Source organism: Diospyros lotus, chromosome 10 (assembly GCF_014633365.1).
Source record: "Diospyros lotus cultivar Yz01 chromosome 10, ASM1463336v1, whole genome shotgun sequence".
NCBI lineage: Eukaryota > Viridiplantae > Streptophyta > Magnoliopsida > Ericales > Ebenaceae > Diospyros > Diospyros lotus.
In genome coordinates, this window is record NC_068347.1 from 31,247,066 (window position 1) to 31,274,416 (window position 27,351).

Genomic DNA, 27,351 nt, shown 5'->3' on the forward strand with positions numbered 1-27,351 from the left:
GACATGAAAAAAATGTTATCATCAAAAATGAAGATTTTCATTATAAAGGAATTTTCCATCAAAGATATTCAACATAATGATTTTCATGAATAAGTAATCATAGAGTTTTTTTATCATCAAAATAATATCAAAAACAAAATAATTTTGACACATTTCATACAACAATTCATTTGATTTCAAAAAAAAACTTTTCTTTCATGCCATAATGTTATTTTCCAAGATAAAATATTTTTCACAAAAGATTTTATGAATATTGAAAGAACATTTGGGATTTTTATCCTTTGGCATCAATGGAATGTATAAAGACTCTTAACAACAATATTTTCAAAATTATTTTAAATATTTTATAATTTAATTTCACTAATCATTTTCAAATTTTAAAGAAACTTTTCATCATCAAAACATTTTATCAAAAAGCAATCATTTGCTTGGTTATATTATTTTGTTGTGCCATATTTAGAATTGTTAAAATGCCTTAAAATTAATTCTTTCTTATAGAAATTATTAAATTTATTTGAATAAAATTATAAATAAAATAATAAGAGACAAACATGCATGTTATGTCAAGAATTCAAATTTCACAAGATTTGATAATTTCATTGGTTACCATCATAAGTTTCTCATCGCTATTATTATCTTTAATAATATTAGTTTCACCTGAAGAATTTGGTTGTTTTCTTTTCTTATTAAATTCTTATTTCTTAAGTTTGTTCTACACTTTAAAACATTTCTTTTTAATGTGTCTTTTTTTTTATAATAATTACAGATTTTGCCTTTATTTCTGAACTTGGATCTACCTTTTGATTTATCACTAGAATTTCTATCATGTGTTTTCTTTCTAATCAACAGATCCTTTCCTTAATTTTCAAAATTTTTCAATAACTACTTATCTATTTTCTCTTTCGAGAACAAAGCATCATAAGTTCTTCCAAGATAAGAGCATCACGACTATAGAGTATGATGTCCTTAAAAATTGAATATGAAGCCGGTAAAGAGCAAAACAAAATTAAGTCAAATTATTCATCATCATATTTAACTTCCATACTTTCCAAATTAGAGATAATTTTCTTAAAAACTGTTAAATGACTTTCAATAGACGTTATTTATGCATTTGATGAGAATATAGCATCTGGTTTACATTCAACTTATTAGTTAAGCTTTTAATCATACATAGTTATTTCAGTTTTAACTATATAGTAGCAGCAATTTTTTTTTCAAAACATCCTATAAAATTTGATTCGATAAATGTAGATATATTTGAGATAAGACTTTACAATCCTTGTGTTGTTTTTCTTTAGTACTCCATGATTGTGGTATTTTATCAAAACTCAAAAGTATATTATCTAAATCCATCTATACTAAAATTGCAAGTGTCTTAACTTGCCATAATGAGAATTTAATATTCCAGTCCAACAATGGAATATCATATTTCAAGGTAGCCATTGCGAAGATCAAATAAATAATGTCAAACGATTGATAAATAAAAACTCAATAGAAAACAAACCAAATAGCGAATCTGGGTAACAAATCTAAACAAATCTAAGTTGGATAAATTTGGCAGGTCAAATTTGATCTCTTGGGCCAGATCTAAGCTAGATCTGAAGTGGGTCGAATGGGTCATATTTGGACTGGATTTGGGCAGTTCTGGGTAAGGAAGGCAATCGACGGAAATGGTGACTGCAATGGCGAACGACATAGGCAATCGAATGACAAAATGTGGAGTTTTGACGGCGTCTATGGTTGAAGGCAAAAAAGGAGTCATCGACAAGGAAGATGAACGGTGAACGCTAAGGGACAAAGTTGACGGTTGGAACGAGACTACCAGAGACAATGAAGGAAGTAACAATCGCAAAGACAATGGCGAATGAAGGAGGTCGATGGTTAGTCGATCGTGATCGGAGAAGACAAATGGCCGAATGAGAAGGCTATTTGATGACTATGACTAAGAAAAGGTGACGAATAAAGAAGAGACGAGAGCTGATGGTGGAACAAACGAATAGAGAAATTGAAGGCCTTGAATTGATATTGGTGAAGGCAATACTGTTGTCTGAAGACGAGGGAGATGACCAACGACAGACACAATAAATAGCCATGATGGTTGAAGACGTGGGTGTCGTCAATCGAGGAGGTTGAATAAGCGGCCGGGGGAGATGCAGGAACCGGTGGTTGCGATGATTGACGAGGAAGAGGCTGATGATGTCAGGGCCCACTCTCAGATTACCCGCTAGTATAAGAAGTTCGAGAGAAGGTCTATTCAAAATGGATACAAAGACAAATATTATTCAAAAATTTGCCAAAAATTTTTTTCATTTCCATATCTGTTCACTAACAATAGGAGCCATAAAAATTTATTACATCATTCATCTAGGGCTTACCACTCATAAACTTTCAAAATAAAGGCTCTAATACTATAAATAAAAAATGAAGCCCTCTATTGAAGCCCTCCAGATTACACTCATAGATCTTTGAGATCTGGACATCTCTGTACACATCTATCCAGAACTCTCCTCAAATAATTATCTTCTTTTATCCTGGAATGACAAACGAAGCAAGAGTGAACCACAAGGCTCAGCAAGCATATAGCAAATGGGAGCATCAATAAAACAGTATACGAAGGCATGAATAATTCAAAGCCAAAGGAAAATCACTACCCCACGTCTAGACAACCATTGGGTTCATGCCTTTTACACTTAACAACAACATTCTCAGAGGCAACCATTCCTTTATGTTTTAACAAAACCCATTTTAAATTTTCATAAGGTATACATGCATATGCATAACAATTGGCATACAAGGTTCCTCTAACCATATGCATCATAACATGCATTTCACATGAGTGCCAGCTTCTTTTTTCCTATGCCATGGACATCATACATGCCATGCGTTATTCCCATCATCATGCACATGAAACCATAACAGAGGAACCCACGTGGCCCCTAAGGCTGCCGCTACTATGCATGCATGCATATATTATGAAAGATGCTCATCGTTCAACTGAATGTCATACCTTTAAAGAATCATTACATAGCTCATGCCTCAATTTACAAAGGGTTGACTTTCCCATACATCACAACAGCTCAAATAGCCAATCATCCATGCAGATGTATATATGCTTAAATAGCCAACACATCCATGCAGATGTATATATATATACATAAATACCAAACTTTCAATAGCCACTCATGCTCAAGAAACACCTACCAAGTTTATAGTCACTTCACCTGCGTCAGGCTCTTATAGGGTACCTTCTTCCACACATGCAAACTTAGCTGTCGCGTCAAAATAATAATAGTGGTGCAAATTATAACATCAAACATGCATATGCAAATTCAAATACATGTCACATCATGAGTGACCACCATAGTACATGCAAGTCCTTTATACATAGTGTATACCCATGGCTATATGCATAATACATGCATGCCTCCTTTAAACTATGAGTGCCCAATGATAATTACCATGACATGCTTAACGTATCCATCACATACAAAGCATGACCCCCAATGGATGCAACCCATGACCTATCATCATAATGCAAGATAAAATAGCACACGATGTCATATAACACATCCTCAACAATGTTATGACAAGTGACACTCACATATCCTCAATTATTGCCCACTAAAGCTCTTGGCTCTTTCACACAATTCACATTGATTAAGTTTCACCACGTCAATTAAGGGCAATTATTCATATAATGATAGTCATGTATCACACATGAGTTACCATGGACATATCAACCAAGAACATTTCTTATTAACTTCCCAAATGATTATCATCATGCTTCTTCATGCAACTCAATTACATTTTTATCTCCTGAAACCCATGTATATACATATATATGTCTTCAACCACATCTTATCATTTTAGAGAATTGAGGAATATCAAAGGAAGCATTTAAAAACAATTTACTTTAACAATCTTATTTGATTTGGATTAAGAAAAGATTTAACCAACTTAAATCATAACCAAAGTATATTATATTATATATCAAATCGAAGCCCTCGAAGTCTAGTTTGTGAATCTTCAAACAGATTGCAATTCCGACTTCTGCATTAGAAGTTATGGCCAAAATAGTGAAGCATGCGCAATATAGTCAAGTCGCGACAGAGTCGACTTCAGGCAAATCCGAGTCGACTCGCCCCTAGTCGACTTGACTTCCCAGACGAGTCGACTATGCTGAGAATGAAGAAAAACTCGTCAGAAACCCACCAAAACACACAAAATGGACATCAATCACCCAAAAACTCCCATGCTAGCTTCCTAACCCATAATGCCATTCCATGAAAGAAAAATATGGGGTAATCAAACCCTAACGAAACCATCAACGAGACACCACAATGACTCAAGAAGAGACCCACAACTTAAGAAAAATATGAAAGGCTTAGCAACCATTGCAAAGGTGGTTCTTACCACAACAAGAAAAGACTAACCATGAATATATATATATATATGCTTCACTTTGCAACCGAAAGAGGTTCTTTAGAAGAGAACAAGGAAAGAAAAATGAAGCTTGCACAATATATAAATAAAAGTGCAAGAAGAACTTGTCTTTGATGATAAAAACCGGAGGAGGAGGAGAAAAGCCTTCCAATGAAGCTAGATTCTTCACTCCTTGAAACTCCAAGCTCACCAAAAATAATGGAATAAGAAGAAGATGAAAAAGAAGAAAAAATGAAGAAAAGACAAGGAAAAGGCATGGGGGATGGCTGGCCATCCACCCCACCTATCCCCATCAACCATCTCCCTCTTTCTCTCTTCCTTCCCATTTTACCCTCACTTACACACACACAACACAAAATATCTCGTGTTCCTTATGGTCATTTTGCATTTTCTTATTTCTTTCTCATTTTCATAATCAAACCAATTATACAAATTCCTTTTTCATCTTTACCTTTATTCATAAAGCATGCTCATTTTTGCCATTTGCCACAAATTTTCATTTTCATTTAATTATAATACACAATCTTCAATTGGGCTCAAGCCAAAATCAATAATTCAACACACTTGGCCCAATGGGCCAACTTTATAACTTTATTTAATACAACAAAATTTCACATGGGCTTAACCAATTTTCAAAAGCCAATCCATATCATTCTCATTTATTTCATTACTCATTAATACATACCACTTCAAACATATGGGCTCAAAGCCCATTTCAATGGTCAAATTTCAAGTGGTCCATTTTCATCCTGGGTCCCCATCAATATCAATCCCATTTAATTAAAATACAACCCATTACTACATGGGCTTAGGTCCAAATGGGCAACCCAAACCATTAATTTAACATATAATTTTTTTAAATACATTTGCCACATAAAATATTTCTCACATTTAATTTAATGGGGGTAAAATTCTCAATGCTCATAAATAAAATATTAATAACTCTTAGACCCACCAACTGGTCGTTACAGATAACAATTGACGACAGAGGCAGCAGTGGTTGACTGTGGCTATGGCAACTAGAAACCCTAGCTAAAGAATACAATGAAGACTTGCATATTCAACGGCTAAGATTTGCCACACACTGATGATTTGATCCAACAGTTCTAATACTAAATTGTTAGAATTTTGGATCCAAACAAATCATAATCAAATCATCAAACACACAAACGAGCACATAATTTCAATATGAAAAATCAAATCGGAAAAAACCATGAACAAAAAAAATAAAATATCACTAAAATGAAATTATTATAATAATTATGGAATTTTGAACACCTGTTTATAAACCTAACACTCGTTTATAGATGTATGCAATAAATTATATTTTGATAAGAAGATGAGCTATAAAAATAAGTCTTTAATTTGAGATGAATCTCAATCACAATCAAAATTAAAATTTTAATCAGAGTCAAATTAGAAATCTTAATCATAAATGAACTTGAATTTTGGATTACAACTATCACACCTAAAATTGTTTTCTTTTAGCTTTGCTTATGGATGTGGTTTAAAGTGAATGCCAAAAGCAAGCATTATCACCTTTGGATCAAAGATACCAAAACAATAAGCTCTCTGCAGTAGATTTCCCACTGAATTTGGTTGTTTGTGTAGTGTTCTTTCCATTTGCTTGTGCTGTAATATGCAAAAAGAACATGCTTTTATGAGTACTTTCAGATAGTGGCAAAGTCAGGATTTTGGGTCATAGGAGTAGAAGTTTCAAATTAGTATATTAAATTTTTTTGACATTATTTAATTGTGTCTCGTCTTTTTTATTTCATAGAAGACAAGTATTAGAAGACATAATAATTTATATGCACAACATCAAGGATCAATATTGGGAGGGAGACAATTGCCCACCCTCAAAACATATGTAGATCCGCTCTCTCGACTTCTCCGAACCTGTGGCGCTGTGCTCTAACCAGTTACATCTGATGCCAGAAAGGGCTAGAGATCAGCAAAAGGAAGACACCAAAGGAACATTCATTCAACCGCAGTCTTGGTTATTCATCTATTACTGTATATGGTAATACATAATTTCTTGTAAGTTTATATTAAGTTGCCTTTATTCTGTTGAGTGGTTTGAATTTTTTTTTTACGGAACAGTTACATGACTGCTCCTTTCATCAAGGTTCCAAAGTCTACAGCAGTTGTTATGTGCTTGCTGTACACAAGGCATGGTGCCCCATGATTTTACAGTAATGTGTCATGTAATGTATAATCCTGCAAATGTTTCTGTTAATCAGCTTGAAGCTGTTGGGACACTGTTCAGAATTGAACCCGCAAGCTCCCTAGTGGAGAACTATGTTGTACTCTCATACCCATGATCCATCCACAGTCTATTAAATCATTTAGTTTTAAGTCTGAAAGTTACTTTCATTTAGCATTTTTAAATAATAACCCATGAGATTACAAGTAGTATTAGTGTCAATCTAGAACGCCCAACGAGTGGGTGTAAGTCCAAAAAAAAAAAATGTCTGAAAATGTCAATAATTAAAAGAAAGAAATTTTCCATGATTTAATTTCACATCAATATATTGAGAGTTCTTGAATAAATATATCATTTAGTCTCATGAATTTGAAAATCAACTTCAACTAACTTTTTTGGGTAAAGACCTATCACCATATTTGCATATAGATCATGTATACGAGTTGGGCTATTTCTCTTAATATTAGTGTAAATTAAGATTTTTAAAAATGTTACTTTAACACTTAATTTCGTCACTTGAAATAACACTCATGCATTGTCATATTATATTACGTGTCATATTAATAAAAATATACAATAATCATTTGAGAGAGTTATTCCATATATGAAAGATGAGTGTCTAATTCAGATTTAGTGGTTTTACCATTGAAATTTATAAAATTCAGATTGGACGTATATATGTACTTGGGAACAAAGCTCTTTGTTCCATTGAAAAATTCAACTTAGGCCATCGACCCTCCTGTCTTGTCTGCCTGACTTATTATATAATTAGCTTATAGGAGTGCCCGTTAATATTATAAATTAAATCAACCAATTATTGGACAAATTTAGGCTTAGATTTTTTATTTACATTAAACAAATAACATGAAAACGACGCGCAAATCTAATTCCCTCGAGACTAGTGGTTCGAAAAGCTTTGACATCTAATATTATTGGATTTGTATTGGTCCAAGTAGATAATATATTAATTAATTAGCATGGATTGACTTGTTTTAGTGAAATTAATTAATGAACAAGAAATAGGGTTGACACTAGAATAAAAAGGCATAAATAATCCTTGCTTATTATACTGGCTTAATATTTTGATATTTGTCTATACATATTTTTAGAGGCAAAGTTGTTAAAATTGTAAGAGGGTTTTCGACATGTAAAATCATAAAATTGAGTGTGATTCAACTTCAAAATCGTAAAATCGTAAGGATTTTCGGTGCAAAAAATCGTAAAATCAAGAATTTAACAACCATGTTTAGAGATAAAATACGATTACATCCTAGCTAAACTTGTTGGCTCTTATGAATTATACGATCATTGGCTGCTAGTGATTCTGAATAAATGGTTGTGAATATATATATATATATATATATACCCATTACATGTATGTTCATATCTTGAAAATTTTAATCCAATTGCATCAAATATCTTCCATTCCACTAGGAATCATTTGTCTTGTTGCCAGCATAATTAATTAGCTATATAATAAAACCTTGTTTTTAAGATTTTTCCAAATCATTTGTGGAGTGGCTGCTATTAAAGTACCATTAATCCTCAAATTAATAATATAAATTAATTAAACTTGGCCTTAATGCGAGCTTGTCTCGATTGTAATTAGTTTCTTAGGTTGTTTTCTTTCATACCTAACACCTCATTTTATAAGATGCAAAATGCAATGAGATTGACACAAAAAAACATCTAATGCTCCCTTCTAGGGTCATGGCCCCTCACATCGCTTGATTATAAATTTGTTGAGTACGAAATAGAAAGGTGACAAAGTCCTATCTTTTATTAAGTATACGACAAGTAGACAATTATGAATATAATTACAATTCTTGCTAATTATTAATTTACTATATATAGAATTGGTGGGATATATCTTTGCCTTCAAAATATACTATACGGCAAGTAGGGTTCTTCAACAAAAGATTATAATCATCTCCACTAATTTATCAAAAAAAAACAAAGAAAATCATCCCCACTACACTTAGCTACTAGGCCCAAAAGAATGAAAGTTGAAGAAAAAAACCCCTCAAATTTGGCAACGGAAATTGCGAGATCGTGAGATTAATTTTATTTTTGTATAAGATTGTATAATTATTTATATTTAATTAAAAGATCAAATCCCTGAATTTTGAATTATGATGAATCAAATAGTACATTTAAATTGAGTCTAAATGAATTGTGATTTTAGACTTCTCATGCCTAGTTAAAAGGTAAAAAATTATTAAAAAAAAAAAAAAGATTAGAAGAGTAAAAATAACATACTTGGAGTTGGAGGGGTTCATTCTCATGTGCGGATCTTGCGGGCGTCCCAGGAAGAAAGCGTGGTGGCGCCGCTTAGTCGCCAACTTTTCCACGTGATCCAAAGCTGAGGTGTCCAGCTGCATGCCACGCAGCAGCGCTACGGGACAAAGAAAGGTGGGGCCCGCCCTCTCATTTCACACTTTTTCCGCCCCCACATAAAACAGCTGATCGGAGAAACAAAATTGGCACTGATGTGACCAAACTACCCTTCATGCTTCTTTCATTCATCGTCTTATTTCTTTTGTTGCCCCCGGATTGACGCACGTGGGCTTTGATTGATTGATAGCTTAGCTGGAGCCAGCGGCTCGCGCGGCTAGCTAGTAATTGTGAGCTATGTAAAGGTGGCTGCAGGTAAATTGGTTATTGATTGGAGCTCACGTGCTTTGGCTTTGGGGGAGTCAAATCATTTTTTTTTTCTCGTTATTGCAAAATTATAAAAAATATTTCAATCATTTACAATTGATTATATTCTCTTCTATAAAAATCAATTAGCCAATAGAGAACTGTAGTCAGGCAATCAAAGCTCATTCCTCAGCCGCGCGACTCGCGTGGAGAAGAAACAAAAGGGTATTTCGGTCAAAACAGACTCAGTGGAAGAAAGTTCTGGAATAACGACTATAAAACCCTGAAAGCCCCGATCTTTCTTGATGCCTCTCTCTCTCGCTCTCTCTCTGCAGATAATTAGCAGCAGCCAAGAAGCCACCGCCGCCGCAGGAATATGGCACGAGTAACCATGGCGACGTCCCCTTCCGCCAGCCCCGCCGGAGAAGTTGTGTTGATGGAGAAGTACAGACTAGGTCGACTGCTGGGGCGAGGAAACTTCGCCAAAGTGTACTACGCGCGGGCTCTCAAAGACGGCGCTGAGGTCGCCATAAAAGTGATCGATAAGTCCAGCACGGTGAACGCCGCCATGGAGCCAAGAATAGTGCGTGAGATTGAAGCCATGAGCCGCCTCAGGGATCACCCCAATATCCTAAAAATATATGAGGTGATGGCCACAAAGACCAAGATATACCTGGTCATGGAACTCGCCAAAGGGGGCGAGATCACCACCAAGATCGCCGCCAACGGGGGCAGATTCAAGGAATCCACTGCGCGCAGATACTTCCATCAGCTCGTCTCGGGACTCGACTACTGCCACCTGAACGGCATCTCTCACCGCGATCTTAAGCCTCAAAACCTACTACTGAATGAAAATGGAGATCTCAAAATCTCCGACTTCGGCCTGGCGGCGCTGCCCGAACAGCTCATTGCCGACGGCCTGCTCCACACCGCCTGTGGCACGCCGGCGTTCACCGCCCCGGAAGTGTTCGCTACCACCCACTGCGGAGGCTACGACGGTGCGAAGGCGGACGCCTGGTCGTGCGGCATCATACTCTTCTGCTTCCTCGTAGGTAATCTGCCTTTCGACGACTCCATCGGCATCCCGGCCATGTACGTGAAAATCCTTCGCCAAGATTATCAATTGCCCAAATATCTTTCGAAACAAGCCAAGTTCATAATTACGCACCTCCTCCAACCAGTTCCCGATTCGAGAATGGATATTAAGACCGCAATAACTCATCCATGGTTCGCGGAATTGTTCTCCCTTGACAGCGATATTATTCCTCGCTCCATTTCATCTCCAGTGGAACAATCGACCTCCATGAATGCGTTTCAGCTGATTAATTCGATGTCTTCTGGGTTGGACTTGTCGAGGCTTATCAATCCAAGGACGAGTAACCAGCTCGAAAGAAGGTTCACATCGAAAGCATCTGTGGAAGCCATAGAGGACAGGATGGCTGAAGTCAGTGCAAAGATGGGGTATAGAGTAGACAGGGGGAGGGGAATAATAAGAGGATTTGCGAAAGGGAAGGAGGTTCTAGTGGCTGAAATTTTTGTGATGGTGCCGGAGCTGGTGCTGGTGGTGGTGAAGGTCACTGACGGCGACAGAATGGGGTTCAGGGAGGAAGATTTTATAGGCGGGCTGGAGGACATAGCTCTTTCCTGGAACAAAGAAGTTTCTTGAAAGGCTTTTTCTTGGAAGATCTTTAATGGAGACAGTAGAAAATTTTCTGTAAAATATATATGCAATGCAGTGTTTACTATATTAATTTGTTGTTCTAATTAAGATTTACAACTTGTTATCAAAATGGTTTCATATTAATTTAGTCTTAATTTTTACAAATATTTACTCATGGATATAGATCTGAATGACGTTAAGTTAGGACTATAAACTAATATTTGTGCTCGGGATCAAAAAATTAATCGATCTAACCCAAATGAACCAAATTGCTTGGTTTTTGTGATGGCTGTTTTGGTTGATTATTTCATCCATGAACTGGCCATGCGATAATGGCTTGATTCTAAAGTTCATTCCATTTTCATAATCTATTGGTTGTCTTCTCCATATCTACTTCAGAGCTCACTAGTTTCCTCTGATGGAGACGGCTCAATTTGCACTTGAAGCTCTGTTGGTTTGTCTTCTGTATAATTAAGGGAAATTAGCTCATGTAGAAGAATAAGCAAAGAGTACTACTAGAGACTTACTGCAAAGACTAATTACTGAGCTTCGTTGAAGCATAGGAGATGATAAATTATTGCATACATATATGTACATATGCTTGCGACCGTAGATGTATCACAAACTTATTATAAAAAATGCTATATATATATATTAGCATATTATATTGATGGTTTTTTTTTTTCTCATTGTTTGTATATCAAGTCATGGGCCTATGGCCATAAGCAGGTTTGAGGCGATTTAAGATGGGTAATTTTTAATTTTAATCTCGATTATATAACAATGTGACATAATTTTTGTAAAGTAAAAAAGATCACTAGTCTCATTTGTAATTTACCTTATTTAATAAACATGCACATATATATATATATATATATGTCTGTGTGATATCTTAAATCAAAAATATATCATTTGTCTTGTTGCTAAGATTAACTACATAACTTGTTTCCTAGCTAAGATACCCTAAAGCATCTCTTGAGTGATAGCTATTAAAGTACAATACACCTTAAATTTGGCCTAATGATCCAGCTTGTCTTTGTTGTAGTGTCCTAACTTGTTTATTTTTTTAACATAACACCTCATTTTATGAAATGTAAATGTAGTAACTTCCATCCATATATGAAAATTTTCATTTTATAAGATACGTTCGATAAAGATAAATCTAACTTCACCTCTAGTGACCTAAATGGCCTCTCACTACTATTGGCCTATCACAAATTTGTTAAATATATACAAAAGACAATAAGTAATATCTTTTATTAAGTAATTAAACGACAAACACGTACTTTTATATTTTTAGTTACTATTGTGGAGTTAGTTGGATATAATTGCATTAGAAATAGATTCTACAAATTTGGCGGGTAAGAGTTTTCAGGAAAACGGTTTTACAAAATTCCTCAAAATCGTTTCCTATAACTTATAAACGACGACAAATCATAAATTCTTACATGCAAAATATGTTAAAGACGACAAAATCAACTCGAAACTTAGTTATCGCCTTCTCATAAGTCAAGAACCTTACGCAATGCACATGTGTACGTCGAATAAAATAGAATTATTAAATTCTTTTTTCTCTTTTCTTGTTTAGTTGTGTTTTTTTTGTTTTTTTACCCTCAATTTTAAGTACACTTAGTTTTCTAATTTTTATTACAAGCCACAAAATAATAATAATTGTTATAAAAGGAATTCGTACCATTTATTAAGATTTAAAAATTATCCGACCAAATAATTAATTTCTCAATATATGACGTGGGTCACGTGACATCCGCATTGCGTGGTTAATAATAAGAAATTATTTTTACAAGAGTTAAAAAAGAAAACGTGAGTTAACACTCAAGAGTGGGTTTTCGGTCTCCCGCACGTTGCGACAGGACAGCTTGCGCGGCTTGGCTGGCAACTTTACTACGTGAGTAAGAATTGACGTGGCGAGCTGCATGCTAGCCGTGACGCGCAGCAGGACAAAAGGGTGGGGCCCACTCTTTCCTAGCGGCTCACGTTTTCGAGCATTTTAAGCGGCTCACGCTTTCCATCTGGATATTGACGGGATTTGACGAAGGTAGCCCTCCGGTTGATGTGGCGCGGCTACTCTGTCTGAGCCATGCCAAGCAGCTGGCTGATTGCGCCGGATTTTTTAATTTTCTTTACTGATTTTCAATGGTTTAGGCAGAGGTCCCGTGCTTTTTTTTTTTTTTTTTTTGGGGGGGGGGGGGGGGGGGGGGGGGGGGGGAAGTCACGTGCCTACTCATTTCCCATTCTCAATTAAGTTTTTTTTTTTTTGGTTATTAATAAAAAAACTCTACCTATGAGAAATATGGTGAAGTATGAAGTTTTTACTTTTTATTTTTGTAATATTAAGAGAGCAATAAATCAATAATTTGTATATACCGACAAATCTATTAAAAATGCTAAATAAAGATAAACGTCACACGAAACAACCTCAATAATATAATAGAAGTCTAATCAATTCAGTTAATAAATGACAAATAAAAACAAAATTATTAACTATAAAAACGACTAAAACATCTTATCAACTAATACCAACAATAAAAGCTAATATTCTCACGTATGTAAATAACTAAATCACGCTAAAAAAGGAACAAACGTAAAGTTATAAATTCGAGTCAAAACTCCAACGAATTCGAGTCAAAACTCCAACGAAGACAACCACAACAAAGCTAATTCTTGTATTATGTACATATAAAAAAAAAAAGTTCAATTTCAAATTGTACCCAACAAACGAAAATTGTCACAGTATGTTTGGAAAGAAATTTTGACACCAATAGGAACATCATATTGTGACAAATCATATTAGTTAATATAAAGAAGTTATTGGAAGCTTAATTCCAGTTTCTTAATTACCACAACCTCAATTATTTCAAGGCTATATTTATATCTCAAGTTGTCTACAAATTTAAATTTATCTCTATGAGTAAGAGATATCATTAAATTATATATATTATGTTTCTTTAATACTCTCAAATCACACTAATTATTGAGTCATAGCACATGATACCAATTTTAATAATTTAACTATATTATTTCTCATATTATTAAAGTGGTAATTATCAAATATATATATGTTGTACGTAATGTGGACAAACAATTTATTATTAATGGGGTTAATATTACCTAAAATAATTCTCTTACTTAAAATTAATAATAATTCATAATAGTGACCAATTTTATTGTTAATTTTAAAAAAATTATTAATTCTAAATAAAATTATTATAAATTTTATAATTTTACATTAATTTGTAAAGATTGTTTAATTATAATAATTATTTTATATTATTTATGTCGAGCAACTATATGTTATCTCATGTGAGCCTCACTCCCACCCTAACACTTTCCTCTATTGCATGCGTTGCCCTACCTTATGGGGTTTGCCTCAAATAGTATAAGATTGTCGAAATTGCCCAACGCAGACAACTCATCACTCTTCATGAATTCCTATGAAAATCAATTAGCCAGTAGATCGAAAATCAAAATGAACGAAATAAAGCAATCACAGCTCATTAATTCTTCCTCGGCGTGGCTCGCCGCCACTGAAAACAAGGACAAAGCGGGGATGAAAAAAGAAAGGTGAGGGTATTTCTGTAAAGTAATACAACCGGAGTGATCAAGTCCATCCCCACCTCGCTATAAAAGCCCTCAAAAAATGAGACCGCGACGGCTGTCTCACTCACTCTCTCCTTTTTTAAGCTTCGCACTGCTCTCTCTCTCTCTCTCCATTTCGATCTCGATCTGCATATAATTAGCCTCCGCCGCCTGAATATGGCAAATGTAAGGGCATCGCCATCTGCTTCCACCAGCGCCGCCGCCGAACGGAACGAAATTGTTTTGTTGGAAAGGTACCGAGTAGGCCGACTACTCGGGCGGGGAAGCTTCGCTAAAGTTTTTTACGCGAGGGCTCTCAAAGACGGCGCTGAGGTGGCCCTCAAAGTGATCGAGAAAGGCAGCTCGCTGGACGCTGACATGGCGGCAAGGATACTGCGGGAGATCGAAGCAATGAGCAGGGTCAGGGGCCATCCCAACATACTGAAAATACAAGAAGTAATGGCTTCGAGGACGAAGATCTTCCTGGTCATGGAATTCGCCAAGGGAGGCGATATCACTCCCAAGATCACCGCCAATGGCGGCAGATTTCAGGAATCCACGGCTCGCCGGTACTTCCAGCAGATGGTCTCTGCCCTCTACTTCTGTCACCAGAAAGGCATCTTCCATCGAGACCTCAAGCCGCAGAACCTCTTGTTGGACGAAAACGGAGATCTCAAAGTCTCCGATTTCGGCCTGGCGGCTCTGCCTGAACAGCTAGTCGCCGACGGCCTGCTCCACACTGCCTGTGGCACGCCGGCATTCACCGCGCCGGAGGTCTTCGCCGGCAGTCCCCGGCAAGGCTACGACGGCTCGCTGGCCGACGCTTGGTCCTGTGGCGTGATTCTCTTCGCCTTCCTGGTGGGTTATCTCCCTTTCGACGACTCCTACGGCATCCCCACTATGTACCTAAGAATGCTTAGCCAAGATTTCCAATTTCCCAGCTGGGTTTCGAAGGAAGCAAAATCCATTATCAGGAGATTGCTGCAACCGAGTCCGAGTTCTAGAATGAGCCTCGAAACCTTGATGGCTCATCCCTGGTTTAGGAAATCACTTTCATTAGACAGTTTTCATGGTTACCATCCATTTCATGGGGATGGTATACCCCAAGTTGCACCCCCATCGACCTTCATGAATGCTTTCGACTTGATCAATTGTATGTCCACTGGGTTGGAGGGGCTTGTCTTGCCATCGATGAGTAACTACAGAGAGAGAAGGTTTATATCAAAAGCATCGGTGGAGGCCATAGAGCAAAGAATGGCTGAAGTGGGCGAGAAGATGGGGTGCAAGGTGGACAAAGTGGGGGGAAGAATAAGAGGGTTTGTGAGGGGACAGCCAGTTCTTATGGCGGAAATTTTAATGCTGATGCCGGAGCTGGTGGTGGTGGTGGTGAAGATCGCTGACGCCGCCGGAGTGGAGTTTAAGGAGGAGGAATTCAGAGGTGGGCTGGAAGGCATAGCTCTTTCTTGGAACAAAGAAGTTTCTTGAAAGACACATTTCTAAGGCTGGTGTAATTTGGGATGGCAGTATAAAATATCTGTATATTTACATATATAGGGTTCACAATGTACACTTGTAAATGGTTTAATTACTAACTGTTACATATGTAATTAAATGAAATGGTTCAATTTTGTTCAGTGGTTGCCTAGTCCTAGTACAGATTAATCATGGACATCTGAATAATATTAATGTCCTTATAAATTACAAGACTAATATTGCTTTGTGAGTGTGGATATGTAACACACAAACCGAGTTTCCAATAAAATGCAGCCCAGAATAGTTTGTTTTTTCAATTATAATGATACAACTACATTACCGTATTATAGAAATACAATATATGACCCTATTATTTGATGCAATATGATGTAAATAGGGTAATGCTTTTCAATTATAACAATACACTATATTACCCTATTATTTGATGCAATTATAACAACACAATCTATTACCCTTCTTTCTCCACGAAATTGCATTTCATTAAACAAATGAAAAACATCTTTATTTTCATATAATATAAGGTGTGTTTCTTTTATAATCTAATTATTTATTGAAAAACAATTTACTTTTATAGTAGTTATTTCGAATTATTACAAAATAATTCTATATATTACCATGTTATATTGATGTTTTTTTTTTTATCATAATATCACATTTTAAAAGAAAAGCATATTTTCAACCCGCCAACATTTTCTCATGTGGCCCAAAGTCAGGTTGAGAACCCGAAATAAACATTGTATGTCAACCCTGGCCCAATTCCAGATGGTGGCCCAAAATGGTGCAGCAGCCATGAATTTTTTGCTTCGGTCCGAGAACCCAAAGCAGTTGTCATCTTGGGCCAATTCTTTTTGTTTCCTCTTTATTAGTTCTTTGCTTTCTTAGTTTGATTATTATAAATCAAGTTAAAATCTTTAGTATCACTTTTTCAACCTTTTTGGATTTATATTTTAACCTTCATCTTTTCATAATTCAATATTAGAAAGACTATTAGGGTCGAAAGGTGCGGGTCACATTTTAGTAGTTGATATTATTTGAGAGGAGATACCCAAATTATCTAGAATTGTGAGAATTAGGAGAATTTACAGTTTTATTCTTGTAAAAATTACATTTTCACTAGTTGATTGAATTGTGAGGATTACGAATGCAAGTTTGTTGAGATGGAAACCTATCAAAATTGTTTCATTTTTTTTTTTTAATTTTTGCATACAATGTGTATGATCTAATTGTATTAATTGATAATAGAGTGGCTAACATATCTCGTTAGTGTGTGGAGCCTAATTATCATCTTGACACATATTAACCTTATAATTTTATAACAAGGGTAATTTTGAGTTTTCATATGTATTTGTGTTGCCCTAATTTTTGCTTATATTAGGGTGGTTATTAGAGAGTATTGGTGTGTATTTTTGTAATCTTCCATTCGATTATAATAAAAAAACTTGCAACGACAATAATAAATATAGCTCTCAGATTGAGAGTGAACCACTATAAATCTTATGTGTTATTCGTGCTTGTTTTGATTATATTCTCTTTTATTATTTAGGATTAGGACTTTAATATTAACATATCTTAGAATTATTTTACATGCTGGAATGCATTAATCGAAGAACTCAAATCAAGCTAAGATGTTTGATTTAGATTTTGTTGTCATTTGAATACAACAATAAATTTATTTGCTGCAAAAGTCATTGTCAAGTCACATTGAATTTGTAAACAAGAGAATAATCAAAGGGTACAAGATAATCTCTGTGCAAACATTTCGATACTTAAATTAGATATTTGAATTTGTTGAAAACTTATAAGTAATATTAGAGTTAGCATAAAAAATTATATATTTTTTGGAACGATGACTCATCAATTTATAAAAGAGCATGGGGGTTCGCAATAAACATTCATAATATTTTGAGATCAACAAAGATTATGACTCTTATAGATAATTCCTATCATTTACGGAATTCTCATAAAAACTTTCGAATGCCAAAATCCATCATATTTGCACTTTGTTAGTACTTGTCCATGAAGAATGTCGCCAAGGATCTAACAATTTCTCAATATGTGAACGATTTTCAATATCTCAAAGACTATTTTTTTGCCTTATTCTTTTCTTGATTTGGGTTATCTTTTGTAGCGATTTTTTGCCTTTTAATGACCTTATATCCCTAACACATCAAATTTATTTCAAAAAATTACACCTAATTAACATTTGGCTCTCTCTAAATTTATAGAGTTGACACAAACGGATAACTACGTATAAATATTTTTTAATTTTTTAATCATCCTCTTAAAATATCCACGAGCATCATTTCTCCAAACTTCCACTTTCTAAAAAAAATAATAAATAAATAAAGAGTCCCTACCAGAACTTGCACTATCTGAAAAAAAAAAAAAAAAAATTAAAGAATGGACGTTGAGGTTGAAAATTAAGCAAAATTTAGTACAAGAAATGACATCTTTACCTTAATCGCTTGCTCAGGAGTCTTAGTGAAAGTATCCCTAACTTCATTGGAAGATTATCATGAAACAACAGAACCAGTTATTTCATGGGTCAAGAGCACGTGCTAGGAAAAGTCTGAATTAAAACATAAAAAGGTATTTTTTGACTCGATATCTCTGTTTTATTTTTCTAATATAAAATTTAAATTTCAGTTGGATTGGGAGATTGGCATTTTAGGGATTTGGGATGTGACGAGATAATTTATTTATTTTTTATAATTCATTATTTGTATTATGATTTGCTTTTATTTCTTTGCCCATGATGAAGGCATATTGTTGATTTTTTTTTTTTCTTGTGTGTATGTTACATAATGAATACTAAATTATTTAATTATTTTATGGTGGCAGTTAATACCATAATTATGACTTATGATAATTAGACTAGTTCGATTAAGTGAATTAAGAATACTATTGTTGTTAAAATACAATAATAATTTTTTTATGTGAAAAAGTATCTTAGGTATAGTTTCTGAATGATCTACAGTGATAAAAACTAGTTAAGGGTGTGGGTGAAGTCACTCACATACTCTCTGATGTTTAGTTTAGTCTCGTGCTTGAAGTATGAAAAGCAAATAGAGTTAATGTTTGAGTTAAATTATGAGCATATCTTTACTTAGAGTATGAGTTTTCTATTTATAAAGGAGAAGAGACTCATAGGTGAAGGGAGAGCCACAATTATCGACGGATATTTTAAACTATTTTTTAAATTTGTAAGAGAATATTAAAGGTAAGATGAATTTTGTTATTCACGGTCTTACATAAATAGTATTTAGAGATTAGTTATTTAGAAATTTGTAGTCTTACGGAAGGAACTCTCGCATAATTGGGAGAAAGAGTTATAAGTTTTAGTTGCTCACGAGAGTCTCTCGAATTATAGTAGTCGAGTAACATGCGAGGTCTCAAGAGAGTCTTTCGAATGTCTGAGAGAGACTTTCGGGTAAGATTACTCAGTTATCTCTTAATTTCTCAATCGCAATCACATGATTTATTTTTCTGAATTTTTTTTTTTATCGATAGCTGTTTTGATCTATTTCTTTGAGGTTGGGTTAACTTTATTAGATACAATAAATATTATATTTATTTAATTTAATAAAAAAATAAACGGGTCCAAAATGAACTAATGGTGGAGAAAGAGAATGGACTCGTTATCACGGGAAGAAATTGGAGTCGTCTGCGTGAAATGGGGGTAATAGTCTTCGTGCAGGACTTAGAAGCGGCGGTGGCCAGTGGCGTGCGGAGGAGTCCCAGTCCCAGTAACAGATTGCGCGCAACTTCAACCTCGGATGGCTCTGCTTTCACAAAAGATATTTAGGTATATTTAGGATTTAAAATATAATATATTAATATAATTAAATTATTATAATATTACGTAAATATAACCAAAAGCACAAGGTTACAACTTGCAGCTGTTTTGGGTTGAAAATTGAAATTCTTTCGTGGAAATTTGAGAAAATATAAAATCTATTCCTCCTGTCCTGAGTGGGAAAGAGACATGTCTTAAGGGCTGTGGGTCGTCCACTTGTTAGAATGGTCCAACTGATGAAACCATGCTCAACTACTGCAACCTGATCACCTTGATGAAACGACAAGATAGATATAGCAAATGGTTTTAAAAGACTACTCGGGGGTCGCGGCGGCTGTGTGTGTACCTCTTCCTAGATTAGCAATTAGAGAGCGAGTATTACTACTACTACTACTACTACTACTAAGTTAAAATTGAATATTACGCCACGTCTATTGTGCCATTATGTTCACTTGTTAGGGCACATTTAAGTACTACTACTGGTCTCAACTAGATTTTAATAACGGTAAATTAATTTTAATTAATTCAGTTTTGATATCATATGGGAAATTGATTTTTGATTTTTAACACTAATATTTCTATTTTTAACTGAATAAACTAGATCAATTAAAATATGTGTACATTTAGTGCGTATGGATGGATGGGCCATTAATGGGTCAAGGTCAACACGGCAAAAGAAAGATACAAGCATCTTTGATCAGAACCAGCATCCTTCAATCAGGAGAACTCTCAATTCTCTCTCTCTCTCTCTCTATCTATGTATATATATATATATATATATTTATATTTACTTTCGGGTCTTAGAACAAGTACTATGAGAAACGGATCAAATTAAGATGACAACCAAATCTCTCTCTCCACGGCTGCTCTTCTTCTTCTACCTCTTCTGCATCTTATGCTACCGTGGCTGCTATGTCCATGGCCAGGAGCCGAGCACCCAGGGCTACCCATGCCGCGCCAACCAGACGGTCAGCCCCTGCCATACCTACGTCTTCTACCGAGCCACGTCCCCAAACTTCCTCGACCTCGCCTCCATCGCCGACCTCTTCGGCGTCAGCCGCCTGATGATCTCAAACCCCAGCAACATCTCCTCCCCCGCCGCTCCCCTCGACGTCGGCGAGCCCCTCTTCGTGCCCATCACCTGCTCCTGCAACGCCGTCAACGCCTCCCTCAGCCTCTCTTACGCCAACATCAACTACACCATCATGTCCGGCAACACCTTTTACTTGGTCTCCACAAATATGTTTCTCAACCTCACCACCTACCAGTCAGTTGAAGTCGTCAACCCCACTTTCATCCCAACGAAGCTCGAAGTCGGCGATAAAATCATCTTCCCCCTCTTCTGCAAGTGCCCCACCGCCGCCCAGAAGCTCAACCAGACCAATTTTCTCATCACCTATGTTTATCAGCCTTCTGATAACTTAAGCTCCGTTGCCTCCAGGTTTGGATCGACCGTACAATCTATTGTGGACGTTAATGGAAACAGAACTCAAAATTTTGAGACGATCTTCATTCCAGTTTCAAAGCTTCCCAATATAACCCAGCCAAATAATACTGTTTCTGCTCCTAATGATAACGATGACAATGAAGGTGCGGTGATTGGATTGGGAATTGGGTTGGGGATTTGCGCGGTTGTTTTGATTTTGGTGGGTGGATTTTGGTTCTACAGAGAGTCTTTGTTTAAGAAGAAGGAAAAGGAAAGAGAAGAATTGATGAAGGTTCAGCAGCAACTAGGGGGAGAGGGAAAGGGGAAGGTGAAAGAGGTGAATCCGAATTTACTGACCGATGTTTCGGATTGCTTGGATAAGTATAAATTGTACGACATTGAGCAACTGAGAAACGCGACTGATGGGTTCGACCAGAAATGCCTGATTCAAGGGTCCGTGTATAAAGGTTACATTGATGGAGAGGTCTTCGCCATCAAGAAGATGAAGTGGAATGCTTTTGAAGAACTCAAGATCTTGCAGAAGGTAACATCAAATTCACAAAACTACTCTGTTTGCTCTGTTTTTGTAGATTAATAATTAAAAGGGGAAATCATAAAAGAGATCAGAAGACAGAAACATCACTGCATATATTAAATTTTCCTTGTGAATAGTACAAAATTAGGTGGGTATTCTGTCTTATGCTTAGGTACTAATAATTAAGCTCTTAATTTGATATACAGCTAATCATGTCTGGTCTCAAACTAGTCTTGATCATTTTTCAGTCCTTCGTTTATTAATTATTAAAACTGCCATTAGGATAAATTTATCAAAGGATCACGAAGGCGTGTCTTAAAGAATAACTAGTTTTCTTCTTCTTGTTAAAGATCAACCATGGCAATTTGGTGAGGCTGGAAGGCTTCTGCATAGACCCAGATGACGCAAACTGCTACTTGGTCTACGAGTATGTGGAAAATGGCAGCCTCCACTCGTGGCTGCACGGCAACAAGAGCGAGAAGCTGAACTGGAAAACGAGGCTGAGAATCGCCGTTGACGTTGCCAATGGCCTCCAGTACATCCACGAACACACCAGGCCTCGCGTGGTTCACAAAGACATCAAGAGCAGCAACGTCCTCCTCGACGCCAACCTGCGAGCCAAAATCGCCAACTTCGGGCTGGCCAAGTCCGGCTGCAACGCCATAACCATGCACATCGTCGGAACCCAGGTGAAGTCCGAATGCTTGGAACTGAATGAATAACAATGATTTTTTTTGTTCAAAAATGGATGGTGAAATGACTAATCTATTTTTGTTGGTTGAAATTATATCATTTCGCTCAATAAGTGATGAGAGTGGTCACCCAACATCGACTGAGTGACTAGTAGTTTCCCTCACTCTGGCTTCTCATTTTGGCCTACAACAAAATTATAATTTTATCCCCATTTACTTTTTCATTCTTAAAAATCAAGCAGAATTTAATCTTGTCTTCATTTGTCGATCTAACTAGTTGATTAATCATTTTCATGATTTATATATTTTGTATTGAATTGAAGGAAGAATATTAATGATTCAAATTTAATCCCAATTCAATCTTAACATCAGGGCTACATCGCGCCGGAATATCTCGCCGACGGCATCGTGTCCACCAAGATGGACGTGTTCTCGTTCGGGGTGGTGCTGCTGGAGCTGGTGGCGGGGAGGGAGGCCATTGACGAGGACGGGAAGCTGCTGTCGGCGTCGGCGGCCGGAATCATGGAGGGGAGCGACGAGAAGAGGAAGGAGCGGAGGCTGAAGGGGTGGATAGACCCGCGGCTTCTGGAGGACTCTTTCTCTTGGGAGAGCGTGATGAGCGTGATGTCGGTTGCGATGGCTTGCTTGAACAGAGATCCTTCCAAGAGGCCCAGCATGGTGGACATCGTTTATGCCCTCTGCAAGAGCGAGGATTTCTTCTTCGATATCTCCGATGAAGGCCTCTCGCCCCGCCAGGTTCCGGCCCGATAAGCTTTGAGCGTCGTCCGCCATGGCGGTCTGGTTACGGAAAATGGAAATTAAATGGCGGGGTCCATCGTTTCATCAGTCTTGTTCTCAACTTTACAATCCAGACTTCACTTGGACATGTTAACAAGTGCGGTTTTACAACAATAAATAAATTAATAACTATGAGAGAGTATCTTCACGTCTGTAGCAGTTTGAAATTCAATAATTAGGGGCGCAGCCTCTTTCCTGGTTATGCAAATTATCTGATGTATAAACCAGTTTTAATCCAAAAATAAAAAAAATATTCAAGTAATTTATATAAAACAAATTTGTGTACTCGTGGGAGGTCATCTTTATTTATAAAAATTGAAACTGATATATGGAAGATTTATTTATAAAAATCGCCATCACTGCCGAGCTTCCTCCTTCGCCATCGCTGTTGGGCTTCCCCTATCGCCATCGCCTCACTAGCTGAGCTTTCCCTGCCTCTCGCTTGCTGTCTCTCGTTCGATCGCCTTATCTCTCGCTCAAGATTTTAGTTAGGTTAATTTTTCATTTCTCTAGAAAATCAATTCTAATCTCCCTCTAAGAAAATGTTTTCCAACAAAAGTGGCAAATGGGCATCACATGACTGAAAGTGAGAAAATAAATTACTTGAAAATTTTGGTCAATCAAATATTTCAAAAGCTAGAATTTGAATGAAAATTGACCATTTTCTATGAAAAAAATATGCAATCAAACACACCCTAATTTCAATTTTCAAGTCATTAATTTCAAAAGTTGGTTCGACTGAAACTGTATTTGGGTGGGTCTTTATGAAACCTAAATGAAGGGGTTTTTGGGAGACTTACACCGGGGGAGTCTATTTTACTATGTAGAATAAAGAGTTATTAATGTGAATTCAATTATTTGACTTATGCCCTGTACGAATCCCTGCTTACTCGGGTGACCACAAGAGCAAGGGGAGATTGGTGGGGTGACGGTGACCACCAGATCAATTTATCAACCAATGATCCAGCGGTGAATTGCGCGTGATCGTGTAGGTGCTTATCATCATTTCCCCCACAAACTTTCCCACTACAAAATGAAAAATTATATTTTTATACACAAAACGTTATTAAAATAATCTGATTGTGACATGTATATTATTATTAATAAAATATATAATTTAAGCGTACTTGAATAATGTTATCCACGTTAGTTTCTAATAAAATTTTCGTCCCCATTTTTAAATAGGTAAAATCAGTTATTATAAAAGAAGATGAAGTTTAAATTTATTAAAATGGCGTTATTTTGACTAAAATGATGTCATAGTCCATTATTAATTTAGGGGCTCCAACTCTTTAATAAAAAATAAAAATAATTATTTTATTTCAATAGCTTTCATTATTTTGTGTCTCTCTTATTTTGAGGCCCAGACACATGCCTTATTAGTCTATCTCTTGAGTTGGCTTTGAATCTACCGGTCTTTATAGCCTGTTAACTTTGCAAAAGAAGGTGATTGTAATAAGAGAAAAGAAACGCCAGTAGAGAGATTGAAGAATAAAAAAAATTGATAAAATAATATTATTTTAATTAAAACAACGTCATTTTTTATGAAGAGAGAAAGAGTAATAAAAATAGAATATTGTCCCCTTTAATCAAAGCAACACCGTTTTGATAAGTCTGAATTGTAAACCTAATTTTAGTTATTATTTTTTAATTAAAATAGTAAAATAAAAAATAATAACTATGGAAATCAAATTGTTCCCCTTGTTCGATCTGAAAAGGTAATGGGTTTTTTTGTGGAAGTCCACTCTGCCATTTTTCCAGTTCTCGAGTTCGAATTCAAAGTGCGTTTGCCGAAGTACATTAAGAGGCTGTTTGACTTAGTAGTTTGACAATTTATAAACTGTATAAGCACTTTATAAGCTATATAATATTTTTCTAGTTAAGTGTTTGGCAATAATAATCAGTATAAACGCTAGATAACTAAAAAATTATTATAATAGCGTTTTACAAAAATTGGTACCCTCAATCTTTTGCACAAAATGCTTTCTCGTTAACCAAGTAAAATACTCTTTTACCTTTAATACCCATCATCTTCCTGCTTCAGCCATTATTGTCGTTGCCGCTGCTGCTGCCGTCGTCCCTCCTCCATAATTGTCATCGCCGTTGTCCAGCTAGGTCGGGCCATTGCAGCATCTGTTATAGATCTGCTGTCGTCATCGCTGCATCTGATTCCAACTGGGTCATCCATCGCTGCATCTGGGTCGTGTTGGGTCGGTCATCACTACATCTGGGTCAGCCATCGCTGCATATTGTATATAATATTGCATATATATTAATGGAAATATATATTGTATATATATTAACAGTAATATATATTTTTTAAGAAAAAAATAAAATATGTATATATATTATATTAATATATTTTTTAATAATTAAGTATAATTTATCTAATATTTATAAATTAATTTATAATTTTTTATTAAAAATAATATTTTTATAAATTTTATTTGTATTATTTAACATCATGTCTATTTTAGTCTTTTTATCAAGTTTTGACAACTTATCATATTTTACAAACCAAATATATAATTATTAATTGACAGTTTAAAAGTATATTTATCCAAACACACTATTAACTTAAATACTATATAACTTTTATACTAACTACTAATTAACTTAAAACTATAATAAAAAACGGTAAGCCAAACAGCCTCTAAGCAACACGTTAAGAGAGGAACCGAGGAAGGAGTGCCGTTTTGTCGCTCTGTAGTCGCATTCAGGGAGACGGAGAGAGAGAGAGAGCAAAAGAAGATTTCTCTTTCGCACGATCCATAGTATTAAACTATCCTAGTTTTCAACCACCCCGCTCTGGATCAAACTCTCTCTGTCTTCATCCATTTGACTTCCAAAACAGTAGACGGAGAGAGAACAGAGCGATGCTTCGCTTGCATAGCTCGCCGTCACGGATTCCGATTCCGCCTCCGGTTTCGAGGCTCGGCCGGCGTTTTCCGACTCTAGTAAGGTCATTCATCTTGCTTCTTTTCTTTATTCGTCTCTCATTTTCAATTAACAGTTTTCGCTTGCGCATTTGATGATCCAACGCGCGCACAGGCTTATTTATTCCCACGTATGTGCCTAAACGCACCGGCTTATGTTTGTGTATGGATATGCAATACGCATATAATCGGACTCAATACACGTGCGGAATAGATGCATGACAGATAATTGGAAGTGGAGAGTATGTGAAAGAGTTGAAAGTAATGGATTCCACGGGGTGATGATTGGTCTTTCCCTGCATTGACGAATTTGTGTTGCTTGAACTCTTAATTGGCAAGTTGAACGAATTCAAGCCATGGAATTCGAGTGGCCGTAGATTGTTATATTCGAGATGTATCTTGGAAACTATTTCAAATAATGCGCATAGTTTTTGCATTTTCTAGTGCATGCATAGTGTTTGCAGTTTTGTTTCTAATCTAGGAGAAGGATATGGTAAAATATGCTAGATTTGGAAACTATTTATTTGGAAGATCTGCAATCCTTCTGAATCGTGATTGTATATTTCAGCAAATGAATCATATTTTTTCTTCCAAAGCTATTCTTTCCTCTTAGTTTTACAAGTCTCAACTTATCACCTTATGCATCAATGACATCATTGTACATACATACTATGATGATACAAGTGATAGGATTAAAACAGAATGCATCACGGAATTTGCATTTCAAGATTACCATGGCAAACACTTTCACGTGCTCATTCTTAGGAAAAATCTTGTTGAGGTAGTTTGTGTTTGAACTTAAAACTGAATTCACTTGAGAGCTGGAATCTTCTGACTTTAGAGATACTTTTCAGGCAATCAGCACCCTGCCCATGTTGGTGGATCAATTCTTTAGATTTACATGTGGGAAATCTGCCAAAGAACAATAGAGGTATGTTTTGTGCAGGTTTTACCTTGTAGCAGGCTTGCCTGTTTGTCCTTTCAGAAATTTCTCCTGGTAGTGGAACATTGATTGGAAAGGCATGGCATTTTCAATTGTCGGGAACTTTGCACATATATGACATGAATCATGGCATACATAATGAGCACATATTAAGACAGGTAGTGCAATCTCTGGCTAACGCTTAT

At 36.0% G+C, this 27,351-nt stretch overlaps 4 protein-coding genes across 7 annotated transcripts in view; all 4 read left to right on the forward strand.

The window, feature by feature from the left end:
• Window positions 1-9,612: 9,612 nt before the first annotated feature.
• Window positions 9,613-11,021, forward strand: LOC127812047 (CBL-interacting serine/threonine-protein kinase 7-like). Its single transcript, XM_052352327.1, has one exon. It carries the CDS (start codon window positions 9,666-9,668, stop codon window positions 10,953-10,955), a length of 1,290 nt encoding a protein of 429 aa, XP_052208287.1. The 5' UTR covers window positions 9,613-9,665; the 3' UTR covers window positions 10,956-11,021.
• A 3,702-nt stretch (window positions 11,022-14,723) lies between these two features.
• On the forward strand, window positions 14,724-16,031 carry LOC127811236 (CBL-interacting serine/threonine-protein kinase 7-like). The gene has a single exon (XM_052350944.1). The coding sequence runs from the start codon at window positions 14,724-14,726 to the stop codon at window positions 16,029-16,031; it is 1,308 nt and encodes a 435-aa protein (XP_052206904.1).
• A 4,523-nt stretch (window positions 16,032-20,554) lies between these two features.
• LOC127812044 (serine/threonine receptor-like kinase NFP) lies at window positions 20,555-23,572 on the forward strand. Its single transcript, XM_052352322.1, has 3 exons — window positions 20,555-21,806; window positions 22,148-22,486; window positions 22,862-23,572. Exons 1-3 carry the CDS (start codon window positions 20,673-20,675, stop codon window positions 23,258-23,260), a joined length of 1,872 nt encoding a protein of 623 aa, XP_052208282.1. The 5' UTR covers window positions 20,555-20,672; the 3' UTR covers window positions 23,261-23,572.
• Window positions 23,573-25,972: 2,400 nt separating this feature from the next.
• LOC127811679 (putative ion channel POLLUX-like 2) overlaps window positions 25,973-27,351 on the forward strand; it is a 29,769-nt gene continuing 28,390 nt past the window's right edge. Inside the window, exons 1-2 of one of the 4 annotated variants that reach the window (XR_008025774.1) lie at window positions 25,973-26,249; window positions 27,078-27,154. Coding sequence is in view for 1 of the 4 variants with exons in the window: in XM_052351766.1 (XP_052207726.1) it covers window positions 26,164-26,249; window positions 27,078-27,154 (163 nt within the window). In the remaining 3 variants the exon portion in view is untranslated. The remainder of the gene's footprint in view (window positions 26,250-27,077; window positions 27,155-27,351) is intronic. The other 3 variants (XM_052351766.1, XM_052351767.1, XM_052351768.1) reach the window with 3 other exon arrangements.

What these genes read in the sequence shown, in the direction of transcription:
- LOC127812047 (XM_052352327.1), top strand. Translation starts at nt 9,666, where the DNA reads ATGGCACGAGTAACCATGGCGACGTCCCCTTCCGCCAGCCCCGCCGGA.
- LOC127811236 (XM_052350944.1), top strand. Translation starts at nt 14,724, where the DNA reads ATGGCAAATGTAAGGGCATCGCCATCTGCTTCCACCAGCGCCGCCGCC.
- LOC127812044 (XM_052352322.1), top strand. Translation starts at nt 20,673, where the DNA reads ATGACAACCAAATCTCTCTCTCCACGGCTGCTCTTCTTCTTCTACCTC. An exon ending in AACTCAAGATCTTGCAGAAG is followed by an intron (nt 21,807 to 22,147) that starts GTAACATCAAAT and finishes TTCTTGTTAAAG; the next exon opens with ATCAACCATGGCAATTTGGT. An exon ending in TGCACATCGTCGGAACCCAG is followed by an intron (nt 22,487 to 22,861) that starts GTGAAGTCCGAA and finishes TCTTAACATCAG; the next exon opens with GGCTACATCGCGCCGGAATA.